The 19,488-nt window shown below is 43.4% G+C and overlaps 1 protein-coding gene across 8 annotated transcripts in view; it reads left to right on the top strand.

Moving 5' to 3' along the window:
* SERAC1 (serine active site containing 1) overlaps nucleotides 1-19,488 on the top strand; it is a 2,030,253-nt gene that overhangs the window by 1,841,849 nt on the left and 168,916 nt on the right. For 7 of the 8 annotated variants that reach the window (XM_069769365.1, XM_069769370.1, XM_069769368.1 and 4 more), the window contains one exon: nucleotides 7,073-7,216. The exons of the other annotated variant lie outside the window; for it this stretch is intronic. In XM_069769365.1, coding sequence (XP_069625466.1) covers nucleotides 7,073-7,216 — 144 coding nt within the window. The remainder of the gene's footprint in view (nucleotides 1-7,072; nucleotides 7,217-19,488) is intronic. 8 annotated transcript variants of the gene reach the window in all.

A 19,488-nucleotide genomic window follows, 5' to 3' on the forward strand; every position in this document is an offset into this window, starting at 1 on the left:
CCTTTAATTTACTAGCTAGAACGGCCAAATTTTGCATAGACACACTACTAACAGTAGTGTGGAATATGCAAAAAAAATGGGGATATGAGACGGTTTACTGTATGTAAACCATGTCTCATATCATGTCGGGTTTAGGAAGGAGAAAGCAAAAGCCGGTAATTGAATTACCGGCTTTCTGCTATATCGCGCTGGATGAAATAATAATATATATACATATATGTGTCTCAATGACATATATATATATATGTATATATATATATATATATACCTATTCTATGTGTACACATTTATTCTACCTATTCTACTGTAAGCTGTCAGTGTGATTTTACTGTACACCGCACTGAGTTGCCGGCTTTTCTCTCTAACAGCGCTGCGTATTCCTCGCAAGTCACACTGCTGGTCCGTGTGTAATCCGTATTTTTGGGGCTTCCATAGACTTTCATTGATATTTTATACGGTGACAAACGCAGCATGCTGCGATTTTCTACGGCCGTAGAAAGCCGTATAATAATGATCAGTTTAATACAGCAGATAGGAGCAGGGGCATAGAGAATAATTGTGCCGTATGTTTTGCGAGTTTTACGGACGTAGTTTCTGCGCTCTTACGTCCGTAAAACTCGCAAGTGTGACGCCGGCCTAAGGATAAAAAAAACTAAATGTTTTAGAGTGGCCATCACAAACCCATGATCTCAATCCTATTGAAATAGGCAAAGCTCAAACGGCAGGCGCTAGCAAGGTGACCTACAAACCTGGATCAGTTACACCAGTTTTGTCAGGAGGAATGGGTCCAAATTCTGACCAACTAATGTGAGAAGATTGTGGAAGGTTTATTCTGATTTCATACCTGATATTGAGAAAAATATGCATATGTGTCTTTTTATACAGTGTATGTAAACTTTTGGTTTCAACTATATTTGCATATAATTGTTAACCCTGCCATACACATTAGGCAGCGTGCGCCTTGGTTTTGTATAAGAAAGCAGTCGACCGTCATCTCAGCTGGCTTCTTATCTCCAAGAGATCAAATCAATTGGCAGTCCAAAATCAGACCTCTTCCCCAATTGACACCTTCTACAACAATCAGTTGGCCAGCAGTTCCATACAAATTATAGTGTTGACCAAACCCATCAATATCAATTGGTTTTGTCAACATTAGTCTAATGTACGCTGAGGTCTGTAGCATAGATACTCTTACAATCTTCAGTTGTTTGGATTTTTTTTTTGCATTTTTTGAGGCTTTGGTTGAGGTGCTTATATTTTTCTATTATATTAAGGCTCAAAAAGGCAATATATATATAATAGTGGGCCCTTTAAAGGGATTTTCCAAATTATGTGAAAATTTGTGGAGGCACTGATAAAATAGAATACATTCTTACTGTGGTTTTCAGCGCTGCATACCCACAGCTCCCATCCAGTACATTAATAACACGTTATATGCAGATGTCATAGTCATATACCCCGTGTGACATTGACAGCCAGTTACTGATCTTAGTGATTTTGTGTCGTAAACAACTGAAACCAGTGATTGGCTATAGAAGTCACATAGGACATATGAGCTCCGGTGTCTGCAGCCAATATACAGTGGGTACGGAAAGTAATTCAGATCCCTTTACATTTTTCACTCTTTGTTTCATTGCAGCCTGTAACAACCCTGCCCGTATCACTGCATGGCCTTCCATCCCCCACCTGCCTGTTACATCAACTCACTGACCCAGTGCAATGCTGTGAGATCTGTCTGCTGCCGACTCTATGCCATGTGCTCCATGGCCTCTTACTCTGTGTACACTTCCTTGCTGTGTGCATAGGGCGCCAGCAACTCCGGATTCTTATTGAGACTATGTACACCTCCCTAAGGTGTCCCTGGCCAATAGCCTAGAGGCCTCTGATACTTAAGGCATCCTCACCCATTGGAGGATGCCTGAGCAAACTATTTCCCTCAGTTAGCATTTCTACTGAGCTTCCAGGTCGTGTTTGTTTCCTGTCTCTGAGGGCTGCAATTCACAGGCCTATATCTGTGTCTAGTTCGTGTATCTGTGTCTGTTTCTGTCTGAACTCTGGTCTATGTCTGTTCCTGTCTGAACTCTGGTCTATGTCCATTCCTGTCTGAACTCTGGTTTATGTCTGTTCCTGTTCCTGCTTTGTTTGTTGCCATTCTCACTCTGCTGTGTGTCTCTGCGTTATCTCTCTGCTCTGCTTGCCACTATCTGTGGTTCTGCACCTCTTTGCTCTGGTTGCCACTACCCGTGGCTCTGTGCTTCTCTGCTTTGCTTGCCACTACCTGTGGCTCTGTTCCTCTTTGCTTTGCTCACCACAACCTGTGGCTCTGTGCCTTCTGGCTCTTGGCTTTGCCTCCTGCGGTTCTGGCTCTTGGCTTTGCCTCCTGCGGTTCTGTCTCTTGGCTCTGCCTCCAGGGTCTCCGCTCTTGGCTCTGCCTCCAGTGTCTCCGCTCTTGGCTCCACCTCCAACATCTCTGCTCTTGGTCCTGCCTCCAGCGGGTCCATCCTTTGCTCCTCCCTCTCCTTCTCTGCCTTCTCCTACTTTACTCTTAGCTCCGCCCTTCTCTTCTCTGCTCCTAGCTCTGTCTTCTCCTTCTTTGCTGTTTCCTGCGTTTCTGTTCTTGGCTCCACCTCCTACTCTTAACTCCGCCTCCTGTGGTTCTGTTTTGCATCCGCTCTTGCTCTACCTCTGTTCTGCAACTTGCCGTACAGGTCTCTACCTGTTTCTTTATATTCACCAGTCCGAATAGGTCTGTACCTGTTCTCATATAACCTCCAGCCTGAACAGGTTCTTACCTGTCTCCATACACCCGCCTGTATATCAGTTCCTACCAGAGTATCAGCCCTGTCCGCCTGTCTGCCAGAGTGCCAGCCGTGCCCGCCTGTCTGCCAGAGTGCCAGCCTTGCCCGTCTGCCTGCCTGTATCTCCTTCAAGCCAGTCTGCCCATCAGTGCCTCTGCCGTACCTGTCCATCAGCCAATGTCACAGTCATGCCTGCCTGCCTGTGTCTTTTCCCCCAGAGGGATCAGCATCCACAGTCAGACTCTACACTGGAGTGGTACCTGTTAGCTAACTACTGCAAAAGTCTGACCTCACCATCAGAGGCTCCAGCGAACACCTAGGAAGCTACTTAGTTACGCCCCTTCCAGGGAAGTCTGGTCTGTGGTCCAGTAGGGCCACACCCTCACACGCCTGCACCAACCAGTTTGGGCATGAGCGTTACACAGCCATTTGGTAAATTCAAAAAAGTTTAGTTTTTCACATTAATGTACACTCTGCACCCTATCTTGAATGAAAAAAACAGAAATGTAGAAATTTTTGCAAATTTAATAAAAAATAAAAACTGAAATATCACATGGTTATAAGTATTCAGATCCTTTGCTCAGACACTCATATCTAAGTCACATGCTGTCCATTTCCTTATGATCCTCCTTGAGATGGTTCTACTCCTTCATTGGAGTCCAGCTGTGTTTAACTAAAATGATAGGACTTGATTTGGAAAGGCACACACCTGTCTATATAAAATCTCACAGTTCACAGTGCATGTCAGACCAAATGAGAATCATGAGGTCAAGGGAACTGGCCAAGGAGCTCAGAGACAGAATTTTTCCAAGGCCAACAGATATGGCCAAGGTTACAACATAATTTCTGCAACACTCGAGGTTCCTAAGAGTGCAGTGGCCTCCATAATCCTTAAACGGAAGAAGTTTAGGACCACCAGACATTTTCCTAGACCTGGCCCAGCCAAACTGAGCAATCGTGGGAGAAGAGCCTTGCTGAGAGAGGTAAAGAAGAACCCCAAGATCACTGTGGCTGAGAAAGTTCCACAAAGTCATCTATCACCACCACCATCTATATCCACCACCCGGGCCTTTATAGCAGAGTGGCCAGATGGAAGCCTCTCCTCAGTGCAAGACATATCAAAGACCGCATAGAGTTTGCTAAAAAAAAACACACAAAGGACTCCAAGACTATGAGGAATAAGATTCTCTGGTCTGATGAGACGAAGATAGACCTTTTTGGTGATAATTCTACTTGGTATGTATGGAGAAAACCAGGCACTGCTTATCACTTGCCCAATACAATCCCAACAGTGAAATATGTTGGTGGTAGCATCATGCTATGGGGGTGTATTTCAGCTGCAGGGACAGGACGACTGGTTGTCATTGAAGGAAACATGAATGCAGCCAAGTACAGAGATATCCTGCATGAAAACCTCTTCCAGAGTGCTCTGAACCTCAGACTTGGCCGAAGGTTCACTTTCCAACAAGACAATGACCCTAAGCGCTCAGCTAAAATAACAAATGAGTGGCTTCAGAACAACTCTGTGACCATTCTTGACTGGCCCAGCCAAAGCCCTGACCTAAACCCAACTGCGCATGTTAGGCTAGGTTCATATTGCGTTAGTGCAACCCGTTTAGCGCCAGCACTAGCGGGTTGCGCTAACGCAATGTTTTTAATGGGGCCGCGTCCCGGGGTCACGGTAACGTCCCCGCTCTCGCAGATCCCCGATCTGCGAGAGCGGGGAACAGACCGCGGGCGCGCCTCGGACGCTGCAAGCAGCGTCCGCGGCGCGCCAGGAAACACCTGCGTGTCGCATAGCGCGTGCCGAACATGGCACGCGCTAGTGCTGCGCGTTCCCATTGCTGTGAATGGGCGCGCTAACGGAGCGCTTTCCCATTAACGCAATGTGAACCCAGCCTAAGGGGCACGACCAGACAGTGGGTACCTGCCTGCTGGGTTTGGAACTTGAGAGGCTGCATCCATTGTTTCCGGGGGGAAGCCTGAGTGAGCTGGACCTTCCCCTATTGCCTGGGGGAAGAGCTAGTGAGGGGGACCTACCTGCTGTCCCAAAGGAGTGGAGTGAGCCTGGAAAGCACGCATAGCAACATAGAAAAAGAGGGAAAAAGCACACGATGCAGGGCAGTGTGGGGCCAGTGCAAAGCAGTGAGGAGCGTGCTCTGCTTCCCCCTACAGAGAGTGCTGCAGCAGGCCTAAAGGATGGGGACTGCTGCATAGAGGGGAGTAGTGTGCTCAGCAGCAACTTGGAGAGCAAGAGCTGTGCAGAGCCGAGCCGTGCAGAGCCGGGTAGAGCCATGTACACAGAGCAGAGCCGAGCCGGGTGTTGCAGAAACCACAGAGAGTACGGCACCAGCGCTAAGCAGATCAGCATTGCCCGCCACCAACAGTGGGGTACCATGACAGAGAACCGGGAACCGTACATTACGTGACCGTGAATACCGCACACGCGCTGCCCAAGAGAGACCGCACCGGACTGACAATTGTGCCCTAACGTGGGCAGAGAATAGTTGTCCTGACCCTTGTTACCTGACTACCCCAGTTAAGATATTTAAGGAGCCATGTTGGGTTTGCACAGAACTGTGGTCAGTGCTGTTGTTAGTCACATCAGTATATGGATAAGGGGCAGTGGAAGGCACTGGAGACCGAACACTGCTGCCAGGAGACGGATCAATGACTAAAGTACCATCCTGGAAAAGGCACTGCGCCTACTCTTGCCGGAGCTATTGAGTTCGCAGCAGGAGCTGCAGTGTTAGGACTTCCTGCTACGCCTGCTACCGAAGTGTCGTTATTTGAACCATTGTACTTCACTTTGCCATTCATACTGTTAAACTCTTTACCTCACTGCGTGGAGTACTTCCCTGTAAATAAACCTGTTAACCCTTGCTCTGCTTCCTGCCCGTCACTGCATCCCGCGTTCCTGCGACTTCTACAAGCATATCTGGAGAGACCTGAAAATAACTGTCCACCAACAATCACCATCCAACCTGATGGAAAAGGAGAGGATCTGCAAGGAAGAATGGCAGAGGATCCCCAAATCCAGGTGTGAAAAAATTGTTGCATCATTCCCAAGAAGACTCATGGCTGTACTAGCTCAAAAGGGTGCTTGTACTCAATACTGAGCAAAGGGTCTGAATACTTATGACCATGTGATATTTCAGTTTTTCTTTTTAAATAAATTTGCAAAAATTACTACATTTCTGTTTTTTTCAGTCAAGATTGGGTGCATAGTGTACGTACATTGATGAGAAAAAAACTGAACTTTTTTGAATTTACTAAATGGCTGCAATGAAACAAAGAGTGAAAAATGTAAAGGGCTATGAATACTTTCCGTACCCACTATATAGCAGTGGAAGCACAGTGCTGGAACGGAGGGGGAGTATATATTATTGTATTGCCTTATTAGTGTAACTACTTATCAGTACAGTTTCACGTACCCTGGACAACCCCTTTAATTTACAGATTTTTTTTTAAACACTTGAGTCCTGATTTAACAAAGCAATTGTGCTAGAATTCTAACCTAAATCACTTTGAAAAGTTTCATAATTTTTGCTACTTTTGAAAATTTTACTCCAGTTATCCTAATTCAGCCAAAATATGTAGAGCTGGGCTGAGTCAAGGGCGTGACACTACAGCTCATCTAAATAATGATGAGCTGTGGAGTTTCTTACTCTCGTCATTTGAGCATGATTTGTGGCAGGGCGCATGCCACTTGTCTGAAGTGCCTAATTCATTAAAAGGCGTGCGCCTCTTAATGAATCCAGAGTGGTGGTGACGTCACCACACGAACACTGCCGGAAAAAGCCGATGACTGCCGAGTGCAGTGAATACCGCCGGAAGGTAATGAGCGGCCCCGGAAGCAGATGCGGCCATGAGACAGTGGGACGGGAGGACATGTCGCTGGACAGGTAAGTATAATATTTCTAATGTTTGTTATTAATTTTATGCTTTCTTTTACAGGCCCTGGACTCGAACTGTATCACGGGTTTCCCATGGAAACCCGTGTTTGGGACCTTGAGACCGAACACTATGTGTTTGGTACGGGTCCCGAACTTTACAGTTCGGGTTTGCCCATCCCTACACAAAATCTATTTACTCTACAGCATGGGGCATGGGTACATGTCACTTTTTATTTCTAAATTACAATATAGTTTGTTTATTTTCATTTAAGTCTATACTGAGGTATATACTTCTGCTGGTAGCCCTAGATAGGATTCTATTCATTTCAGAATGTACTTACAGGTATGCAACTAATTAAGTAATACATTTTCTAAAAGATTCTCCTGCACTACAAGAGCTAAATGAAGAGTTCCTGGAATTTACCAAAAACAAGGATTTCAAAGTTGTCAGCTTTGCAGAAACATTGCCAACGCGTATAGGCAGCATGATGAGATTACATGTGGTGCCAGCAGAATCAGCAGGCAAGTATATTCACCAACCTATGTTCTTAATCATTATGCAAGAAGGTTTTGCTGGTATTAAGAAATGCACCTACAGTTGTGCTCAAATGTTTACATACCCCAGCAGAATTTTTGCTTTCTTGGCCTTTTTTCAAAGAATATCAATGATAACACCAAAACGTTTTCTCCACTCGTGGTTAGTGGTTGAAGCCATTTATTGTCAAACTACTGTGTTTTCTCTTTTTAAATCATAATGACAACCCAAAACATCCAAATGACCCTGATCAAAAGATCACATACCCCATTTCTTAATACCGTGTACTGCCCCCTCTAACATCAATGACCACTTGAAGTTTTTTTTGATAGTTGTGGATGAGGTTCTTTATTTTTTCAGATGGTAAAGCTGCCCACTCTTTTTGGGAAAAATCATCCAGTTCCTGTAAATTCCTGGGCTATCTAGCATGAACTGCGTGTTTGAGGATACTGAAATGGCCACTCTAGAACCTTCACTTTGTTCTGCTGTAGAGAATGACAGGTCGACTTGGCTTTGTGTTTTGGATCATTGTCATTTTGGAACTTCCAAGTACGTCCCATGCACAGCTTCCGGGCTAATGAGTGCAAATATGCTTCCAGTATTTGAAGATAATGTGCTGCATTCATCTTTCCTTCAACTTTGACCAAGTTTCCTGTGTGGTTGCATTTCACAAATCCTCAAAACATCAGCGATCCACCTCCTTTACACTAGGAATGATGTTCCTTTCATCATAGGCCTTGTTGACCTCTCTTCAAATATAACGTTTATGGTTGTGGCCAAAAAGTTACATTTTGGTCTCATCATTCCAAATTATATTGTTTCAGAAGTTTTGAGGCTTGTCTCTGTGATGTTTTGCGTATTGTAGGCGATATACTTTGTTTCATTTGCGCAGTAATGGCTTTCTTCTGGCGACTCAACCATGTAGCCCATTTTTCTTCAAGTGCCTCCTTATTGTTCATCTTGAAACAGCCACATCGCTAGTTTTCAGAGAATCCAGTATTTCAGCTCATGTTATTTGACTGTGGTTTTGTTTTTACAGAACCACTGATTTTCCATTTGTTAACCACAGTTTGAACGCTGTTGACTTGCATTTTTCAAATCCTTGGATATCTTTTTGTATTCCTATCCTGTTTTATATAGTTCAGCTACTTTTTCCCGCAGATGCATTGACAATTCGTTTGCTTTCTCCATGACTCACAATTCAGAAATGCCAGTAGCTGGATGAAAAATGCAAGAGTCTGTCTGGATCCCAGAAACTCTTTCAGCTTTTATGCACACGCACTGATTACAAGCTAACAGGTCAAGGTGAGGATGTTACCTTTAGTGGCCATTCAAACCCATTGTGTCAACTTCTGTGCATGTTATCAGGCCAAAATCACCAGGGTACAGTGAACTTTTGATCAGGGTTATTTGGATGTTCTGGATTGTCATTAGGATTTAAAAAGAGAAAACACAGTAGTTTGACAATAAATGGCTTCACCCAACCACTAACCATGAGTGGAGTATAACAGTTTTGGTGCTATCATTCATATCTTCTGAAAACAAGGCCAAGAAAGCAAATATTCTGCCAGGGTATGTATACGTTTGAGCACAACTGTATTTTTAAGCAACATTCTTCAATAGATAATAATAATAACAACATATGAATCATGTATCTTGATGCAAAAAAGATTTACCAATCAATATACGGTAATATGAATTATCATAAGATGTGACTATATTCTCATGGATGTTCGTTTCACTTAATAGCAAATATTGCATAATAGCAAATACTTCATAAAATGTTAGGGACAGCAATGCTTTGTGCATGGACATGAATATGGGGCACAGAGTACATAAGTATATCATATTACAAACAATGTGCTACTGTTGCCACCATGCGTCCCTAGAACATTACCTCTATAATATGGCATACTTGAAATATATCCATGAGAGAGGAAAAAAAACTGCTTCTATGACACCTACCCAACTCACTCTCTACAGCTGTATGTGTAATGTCCATGACAAGAATATTTTCTCTTAGCCTAAGTTCACATTACGTTTTTTCCATACGTCGGTGGCTCCATTGGGGCTTTTGTCTGAAATCCTGAAAAATGGTGTTTAATGCAGCAGACAAAGCCACTTTGTGCCTGTCTGACCTCATTTTCAGCAGTGTCGATCGTTTTTAACCCCTTTACCACCGACGGTGGTTTGCACGTTAATGACAAGGCCAATTTTGCAATTCTGACCACTGTCACTATGAGGTAATAACTCTGGAACGCTTCCATAGATCCCAGTGATTCTGAGAATGTTTTTTCATGACATATTGTACTGCATGATAGTTATAACATGTATTTGATATTATTTGCATTTATTTGTGAAAAAAATGAATATTTGGAAAAAATGTGGAATATTTCGCAATTTTACAACTTTGAATTTTCATGCCCTTAAATCACAGAGATATGTCACATAAAATACTGAATAAGTAACATTTCCTACATGTCTCCTTTACATTAGCATAATTTTGGAACAAAATTATTTTTTAACGAAGTTATAAGTAGGGTTGAGCGAAACGGATCGGACAAATTCAAAAATCGCCGACTTTCGGCAAAGTCAGGTTTTGTGAAAACCGACCCGATCCTAGTGTGGGATCGGTCATGAGGTCGGCGATCAGCGCGCCAAAGTCGCGTTTCGTATGACGCTTTCAGCGCCATTTTTCAGCCAATGAAGGAGGACGCAGAGTGTGGGCAGCGTGATGACATAGGTCTCAGTCCCCACCATCTTAGAGAAGGGCATGACAGTAATTGGCTTACTTTCTGCGGCGTCACTGGGGCTATAAAGGGGCGTGCACGCCGACTGCCATCTTACTTCTGCCGATCGTAGCATAGGGAGAGGTTGCTGCAGCTGCATCAGAAGAAGAGATATAGTTAGGGAGGGAAGATTAACCCCCAAACTGCTTGTGCTGTAGCAATTTCCACTGTCCAACACCACCTTTTCTTTGCAGGGACAGTGGAGTTTATATTTTTGTGCATCAGCGCTGTAGCTTATTAGGCTGCCTTATAAGGCTCCCTGATAGCTGCATTGCTGTTTGCACGCTGCTGTGCAAACCAACTGCTTTTTTAAAAGCAAAAATCCTGTTGCTCCTCTCTGCACAGTTATCTTGTTTATTTGTCCACACTTTTGTGTGCAGCAGTCCTTTTTATTGTTGCCATACTTGTCCTGAGATCATTGTATTGAGATTGAAATTGTACTACAGCTCTTGGGCCTGAGTTTTGTTGCAGTTTCCCCCCCAAAAAAACAGGGAGATTTAAATTGGCACTAAGTGGATCTACGTCAGTTCTGTTAGTTTGTCGTATATCTTCCAGCATGTTCTGCCACTTACATTGTGTAGTGTAATACACTGGGCCTGAGTTTTGGTGCAGTCTCCCCCCCAAAAAAGGGAGATTTAAATTGGCACTGAGTGGATCTACGTCAGTTCTGTTAGTTTATCGTATATCTTCCAGCCACGTTCTGCCACTTACATTGTGTGGTGTAATACACTGGGCCTGAGTTTTGGAGCAGTCTCCCCCCCAAAAAAGGGAGATTTAAACTGGCACTAAGTGGATCTACGTCAGTTCTGTTAGTTTGTCGTATATCTTCCAGCCACGTTCTGCCACTTACATTGTGTAGTGTAAGGCTGGTTTCACACTTGCGTTTTCATCTGCATGCATTTTTAACGCATTTGAAACGCATGCAAAAACGCATGTAAACGCGTTTACATGCGTTTTTGCATGCGTTTGCGTTTTTTTTAGCACAAGTCCAAAATTATCACAGGAGCCAAAAAAAAAATAACGTGACACCACCAATTGGAATAGAGAGGGCGTATATGATGGGCTCTCTATATATAGACCCTAGGGCTACTGAAATGTTAACAGCTTGCTACTGTTTCCTGTGTCATGATGGATCTTAGCATGGAGAGCTTTTATTTCAACCTTGATTTCAGCTTCAAGATTTTTCTGGCCTGTGCTTTTGCTTGGGAGCAAGACCGAAACTGCGAAAGATGGAGAAGGAGACAACGTCGGCGTTTTTGGAGGCACCCCATAATAGAAGTGCGTGAGAGCCGTGGAGCCTATCACACGCTCTATGCCGAGCTGAATGCCAACCCGGAGAAGTTCCAGGAGTACACGAGAATGTCACAAGCATCGTTCCGGGATTTGCTGTCTCGTGTCCAAGGAGTCATACGGCGCTAGGACACCCAGCTCCGTAGAGCGATACCACTCGAGGAACGTCTGCTGGTGACATTAGGGTACGTTCAAAATGTAAATCAATGACAGTCCTTTTTTTTGGTATTATTCTGACATTTTTTTTATGTTTTCCTCTTTTTTTTCTTTTAAACCACACCATAAAAAGAGTAGATTGTAATGTTTTTTTTTGTGTTTATCTTCTAGATTTCTTGCGACAGGGGAGAATTTATCTTCACTCCACTTCCAATACCGGCTTGGAATATCCACCCTATCCGGAATAGTTTTGGACACCTGTCGGGCTTTATGGTACGTGCTACGTGAGGAGTTTATACCAGTGCCCACCGTGGACATGTGGCGTGAAATTGCAGATACATTTTTGAATATGTGTGATTTCCCCAACTGTTTAGGGGCGGTGGATGGAAAGCACATCCGCATTATAAAACCTGCCAGAACCGGATCGGAATTTTTCAACTACAAAAAATATTTTTCTGTAGTGCTCATGGCAATAGTTGATGCAGACTGTCGCTTCATCGCCGTGGACATAGGAACTTTTGGCTGTGGCAATGATTCCCAGACTTTCAAAAGCTCTGATATGGGCCGTCGTGTGTATGGCAACAATTTTAATTTTCCTCCTCCACAGCCTCTCCCCAACACTCAAGGCCCACCGCTGCCATTTGTTATGGTTGGGGATGAGGCCTTCCAGATGTGTGAAAATCTACTGAAGCCATATTCTAGTCGGGACTTGGACCACACTAGAAGGATCTTCAACTACAGACTGACCAGGGCCCGGAGAACAGTAAAGTGTACCTTTGGCATTTGGCATTCTGGTTGCTAAATGGCGCATTCTTGCAACCGCCATAAATCTAAAAGTGGAAACAGTCGACGAGGTGGTCAAAGCCTGTGTGGTTCTCCACAATTACATAATTAATAAGGAGCGACCCCACATTGAACTGGATGAACCAGTTGCACACCCTCTGCCTGATTTTCAGCATCACCCGCTGCGGTCAACTGCAGCCGTTGGTCTCATGCGGGACCAATTTGCGGCCTATTTTGTATCAGATATTGGACGTGTGTCATGGCAGGACAATGTTGTATAAATGTCCTAAGGTATCTTTTTCTTTCACAGTAATTTTCTACAATGAAAAAAAATTTTCAAATAAATAAACTTTAGTGTTGGTTGTGTTAACCGTGTCTCCTATCTTTTTCTTCTCCAAACAAAGGTTGGCCAAAAACGACCAGTACATATGTATGTAATTTAATTTTTTGTAATCCAAAACCAGGAGTGGGTGATAGAGGCAGAGGTATTAGTTATTATTTTATTATCATAATTGACCTATTATTGTTTCACTCCCTATTTTGGTTTACAAATAATGATATCAAACACTGTCCACATACTTCTAATAATGGCAACCATGTTGATTTATTGGTAACCTTGTTGACGTCATTGCGTTAGTTTGTCGTATATCTTCCAGCCACGTTCTGCCACTTACATTGTGTAGTGTAATACACTGGGCCTGAGTTTTGGTGCAGTCTCCCCCCAAAAAAAAGGGAGATTTAAATTGGCACTAAGTGGATTTACAGTTTGTCGTATATCTTCCAGCCACGTTCTGCCACTTACATTGTGTAGTGTAATACACTGGGCCTGAGTTTTGTTGCAGTCTCCCCCCCAAAAAATGGAGATTTAAATTGGCACCAAGTGAATCTACGTCAGTTCTGTTAGTTTGTCGTATATCTTCCAGCCACGTTCTGCCACCTACATTGTGTAGTGTAATACACTGGGCTTGAGTTTTGTTGCAGTCTCCCCCCCAAAAAAGGGAGATTTAAATTCTCAACAAGTTAATATACACCTTCTACCTTGTTTTACAGTACCATATAACGGTTGTTATTTTGGTTAGATTTTTCTAATGTGGGCGGTCGTTGCCAGCTAGAACTGATGGTGGTGTGTTATGACCTGGTGGTCAGGACAATAATGGACCTGGTGGTTAAGAGCACACGGAATGACCTGATAGTTACTGATAATATAGGACGAGCTCTGGGACGTGGGAACTCTGCTGACCGCAATCCCTAATCCTATCAGACACACTAGAAATAGCCGTGGATTGCTCCTAACGCTCCCTATGCAACTCGGCACAGCCTAAGGAACTAGCTAGCCCTGAAGATAGAAAAAATAAAGCCTACCTTGCCTCAGAGAAATTCCCCAAAGGAAAAGGCAGCCCCCCACATATAATGACTGTGAGTAAAGATGAAAATACAAACACAGAGATGAAATAGATTTAGCAAAGTGAGGCCCGATTTACTGAACAGACTGAGGATAGGAAAGGTAGCTTTGCGGTCAGCACAAAAACCTACAAAAAGACCACGCAGAGGGCGCAAAAAGACCCTCCGCACCGACTCACGGTGCGGAGGCGCTCCCTCTGCGTTCCAGAGCTTCCAGCAAGCAAGGCAACAATCAAAATAGCAAGCTGGACAGAAAAATAGCAAACCAGAGAAATACAAGCAGGCACTTAGCTTCTGCTGGGAAGACAGGTCACAAGAACGATCCAGGAGAGAACTAGACCAATACTGGAACATTGACAGGTGGCATGGAGCAAAGATCTAAGTGGAGTTAAATAGAGCAGCCAGCTAACGAATTAACCTCGTCACCTGTGGAAGGAAACTCAGAAACACCCACAGCCACCCGAGGAAGTCCATGGACAGAACCAGCCGAAGTACCATTCATGACCACAGGAGGGAGCCCAACAACAGAATTCACAACAGTGGTGGTGATGGTGGAGCATCTGGTGGTAGTGGGAACAGCAAAATAGCACCAAAGGCTCGAGGTGTTGAGCCAGCATCATCATCTGGCTACACAAGGCCTCGAAGGCTCCCTTATCTGGGAGTAGGAAAACAGCTTTTAAAGCTGGAGCAGCAGGAAAAAGTTTTGGCTTTCCTTGCTGACTCAGCCTCTAGCTCTTTCGCCTCCTCTTCAGAAATATAAAAGCAGCGAGTCGTCAGTGGATGCTCCCGGTCAGGAACAAGTCGCTTCCTTGTGTCCTTATAAAAAGAAGAAAAGGAGGGCACCATCAAGCATAATGTCAATAATCAAGGGATCAACCCACAGTGTGACCTATAATAGCTACAGAAGAGACAAAAGAAAGACGTCACACTATATATAGTGGGGATCACCGAAAAAAGTAAAGTATAAATAACTTTTAAATCCTTTATTTGTCAGCCAAAAAACACACACAAAAAACAGTACACCACTTGTTAAAATCATTTAAAAACAAAGTGAGACATCAAAGGTTCCTAATAAGGAACCTCCCCTTGGACATGTAACACAAAGGTATCATACAATGACAAATATTCTTGTTAATATGGTTACTGAAAATACATGTGTAAACATATATAAAATGGTCATGTACAATCTAACTAGCTTATCACGACAGTACAATAGATAGATAGATATATATATATAATCAGGATAATGCACTTATATCTGGCCCAGCTCGCAGCACTTGAAGGGAGTTTACCCACAAAAATATATCTACACACACCTATAAATTCAATGAACGGGTATTAGACTCCTATAGATATAATAGATAGATAGAAATAACAAAACGATAATAATAAATAAATAATAACGATGAAAACTATCAAAAATTCTCCTGAACTAATACGACTGTGCATAGTCAGTACCCTAGACAATTGAACAGGAGAGGCGAAATGGAAAATACCATTTGGTGAGATGCCAAACAAAAAAAGGGGGGTCAATCCTCAGTATTAGAATGTACAATTATAGCAAATAAGGTGTTAAACACTGAAACTAGTTGATGCCATATAACAAGAGCATCTCTGAATGGTACAGGCAACCCCAAACAGAATGAGTCTAAACCCGTACACAGTAAGTGTCACAAGGATATATCAAGATAAAATATTGGTATATAAGAACCTATTCACCACTAGACAATTGCCTGTGTGTGAGGTTAGATAGAAAATGACATGTAGGAAACACAACCCCCACTGTGCAAATCAGCAAGCTGCCGCACTAAACTGAATGAAAATAGCACTGCCAAAAGAACATGACCAAGATACCAGTCGTTACAGCGGTCCAAGGGGCAAGAGCCCAATGCGTGTCGCCACAAAAGTGGCTTCGTCAGGAGCAGGTACCGCTGTGTGCGTCCGACCACTATTTATATACAACTAAGATATGCCCAAATGAATGGATCCATAGCAGCTGTGAAACAGCGTCATAGTCTCATTACCCTGGTAAGTAGGAGAGCGGCGTTCCCCATACCGGACATAGTCACACACACATAGATCCAGGAGTACCAAGATGGCCGATCAGGCTGTAAATGCGCACGCGCAACCCAACATCCATAGGACTGGTAGATATCACAAGTGACCGAATAGACTCAGAGTGCGCATGCGCAGATCCGGCGTTCATGAGCACAAAGATGGCCGCACACGAGTCAGACTGCGCAGGCGTCTAGGCAGATTACACCCCCTGAAGAAAAGAGAGGGGAGGGGGCGCCACTAGTCAGGCGTCGGAGTATACAATATACAATATAGTAACCTGTATAAGTCCCAATCTGTTATAGCGATGTAGAAATTCCAAAGCAAAGCGACGGATGTCAGATCAATAAACAGCACTAAGTACATAGTCGCGGTTCAGAATGCTAGGGTGAGCTAAAGAAGGGAAACTTCAAGTGCACACATAGCGCTAATTCATGGTACACAAGTGAATACAGATAGTCCATACCACACAAGCGATAGATTGTAAAACTCTAAACCCCAAACGAAGGGTTGGAGCAGCGAAGTGAGACGCCAGAGTGATAATTTACAAAGCATGTCTGGTCCCAAGAAGAATATAATAATAATAAGTAGGGTACGGTGAAACCACACCCACTCAAAAGAGATAATACATACGTAATTTTATTTTTCATATATTTATTTCTTATCCAGGGATCAACTCCAATGCAGAATATAAAAATATATATATATACATATCTAGAATGAGAGAAATAGGCTAAAGACGATCCTCACATTCAGCTGAATCAATAGTAATGAGGGTGGATCGAGCAAATGTACCACAACCGCTAACAGGTGCACACGTTACAAGATCTAAAGTCGCCGCACTAATTATAATGTGTGATAACATATTCGGATATAGGAATAACTACGAGTTAGTTTGAATAGATGGACTCTAAAGAGAATGTCACACTCCTAAAATACACTGGTCCTGGAAATGTGCAAGGAATCATGTCGAACAAAAAAGGGGGGGGGGGGAAGGGGGTAGGGAAAACCCAAAACGATAACCAATCCGAGCAAGGCCCAAGGGAGACATTAGATTCCTAAGACGGTAATAGAAACATATTGGGAGAGAACAAGAGTATCGGTTAACCACCAATAAGAATGTCGCCAAAGGTACATGTCCGGAAGGTGTGTTACATGAATAGATCCATACACATCTATAAAGTTGTTAACCATTTGAATTTTGAAAAAAAAAAAAAACTAGACATGAAGATATAGAAAATCCTTTTTCCCATATACGTGCGGTAGAATGGAGATGGCTCCACATTCCCTCCCATATTGGTGGGACAACTGAAAGACCAGGAACTAATCAGTCAACTATTCCAGATGAACCAAATCTATTTGGAAAGAGCATTCTTAATATAAACGCGGTGTATCCCTGGCGTGGGCCCCAAAAAAATATCCAAATTTGCAAGACCTGGAGTGTTAGTAGTGCATACGAGCTGGTACCAGACCAAAAGACTGGGTCATAGATGTCATACCTATTTAGACCTATATATACACATCCAAAATTACCAAGGTGACATAAATCAGGGGCATAAAGGAAAAAACCACCCCTACAGGAATTAGAAAGGTGAAAACAGATGCCCAAATTGTCCATATCAAAGTTGTTTGTAAAAGCCAGTGAAGAGAAATTCTTCGTTGAGGCCCCTGGGGGCCATACTCTGTAAGCTGTATATCCATTTGGTTTCGCAACGCAAAAGTCGATTGGTGATGTCTCCACCCCTAATATTTAGGTGCACTCCTTCCAATCCCATAACCTTGAAGTTAGAGATGTTGCAACGATGGTGGTCCAAAAAATGGGCAGCCACAGAGGAAAGAGTCTTATTCTTCGCCCGATCTCTTGATGCCATGGAGATGCTTGAAAGATGCCGTTGCATTCTCCTCCTTAGCTCCTGTGTGGTCTGGCCTACATATATCTTTGGGCAATCGCAGAAGATAGCATACACCACGTTCCTCGATCTACAATTGAAATGTTCCCTTGGTTGGATCCGAAATGGCACTGTAGAGATAGAAAAACCATCTTGAAAAATCATGTATTGGCAGATATTACATCCCCCACAGGGGTAAGAGCCAAACGTTCTAATCCCTCGATTTAATTTCACAGCCGGACGTTGATAATGGCTGTGACAGAGGTCATCCCTAAGGTTTTTTGCCCTTCTCGCCACCATACACGGTGAAGCAGAGACCATTGGTGGAATCTTCTTATCGGTCATGAGAATATCCCAATTCCTACTCAAAAGGTTCCGTACATCCGCCCACTGGTTATTGAAGGTAGTAATGATTGCCAGAGGGCGTGTAGGTCCACGTACCTTTTTCTCAAAAAGATGTTTCCGATCCTGTTGAAGGGCATGCTGGAAGCCCCCCGAGATAAGTCTTTGTGGATACCCTCTTTTCTTGAAGCGGGCAGATAGATCTTTTGCATGATGCCTAAATTCTTCATCTGTGCTGCAATTTCTTCTGACACGTAAGAATTGACCTTTCGGGATGCCCTTCTTAAGATGGAAAGGGTGGAAACTTGAAAAGTGGAGGAGACTATTGGTAGCTGTAGTCTTACGATGTAGTCCACTTACAATTCTTGAGTCCATAATCGAAAGTCTGAGATCCAGGAAGTCAATGGTGGTTGCTGAAATCACAGATGTAAGTTTAATGTTAAGATGGTTAGCATTAAGATCCCCAAGGAATTGATTATAGTCCTCTACAGATCCCGTCCATATCAGTAGGATGTCGTCGATATATCGTTGCCAGGTATGTACCCTCAAGCTGAATAAATGATGTTGATACACTACTGTCTCCTCCCACCAACCCAAAAATAGGTTGGCGTAGGCGGGGGCACAACGAGCCCCCATGGCAGTACCGGACACTTGTCTAAAGAATTTCCTGTCAAAGACAAAGTAATTCTTGTCCAAAATGAAGTATAACAATCTCAGAATGAAGTTGTCATGCTCAATGGATCTCTCTACAGCTTTTTCTAGAAAATAAGTGACCGCCTGCATACCTGAACGATGTGCGATGCTGGTATACAAGGACTCCACGTCCATACTGATTAACAGGGTATTCTCGGGAATATCACACTCTTCCAAGAGTTGTAACAAATGGGTGGAGTCTCTGGTGAAGGATTTCAAGGAGGTAACAAATGGCTGCAAAAAATGATCAACGTAAATACAGGGGCGTTCAAAGATACTGCCTATCCCCGAAACGATAGGCCTACCTGGTGGTTCTACCAAAGACTTGTGAATCTTTGGTAGGGCATAAAATGTGGGTATGGTTGGTACAGATGTTGTAAGGAAGTCAGCTTCCTTCTTGGTCACGACACGATCCCGAAAGGCCCCGTTGATGATACCGTCAAGCTGATCCTTGAAAAAATTTGTCGGGTCTGAGGGTAGGATGGTATAACAGTCCTTATTATTAAGTTGCCTTGTGACTTCTCTAAGATATTGGTCATGTGGCCACAAGACAACGTTTCCCCCTTTGTCAGCCTCACGTACCACAAATTCCTTGTTCCTCTTTAAATCCTGTAGTGCCCCAACTTCCTCTCTACTAAGGTTGTTTGCCTTATGAGGGTCCAATTTCAGATTTTCAATATCCCGACATGTTTTTTCGAAAAATATCTGGACCGCAGGAAATAGAGAGAAGGATGGAGTTGCTTGTGATGGAAGGTGTCTAGTGAATCTGCCACTGGATGATGGAGTTTCATTTTCCTGTAAAAGTTCCAAAAGGTCTTGAAAGACCTGTCTCTCATTGTCAGGGAGTGTATCTACTAGGGA

Source organism: Ranitomeya imitator, chromosome 5 (assembly GCF_032444005.1).
Source record: "Ranitomeya imitator isolate aRanImi1 chromosome 5, aRanImi1.pri, whole genome shotgun sequence".
In the NCBI taxonomy this organism is placed as follows: domain Eukaryota; kingdom Metazoa; phylum Chordata; class Amphibia; order Anura; family Dendrobatidae; genus Ranitomeya; species Ranitomeya imitator.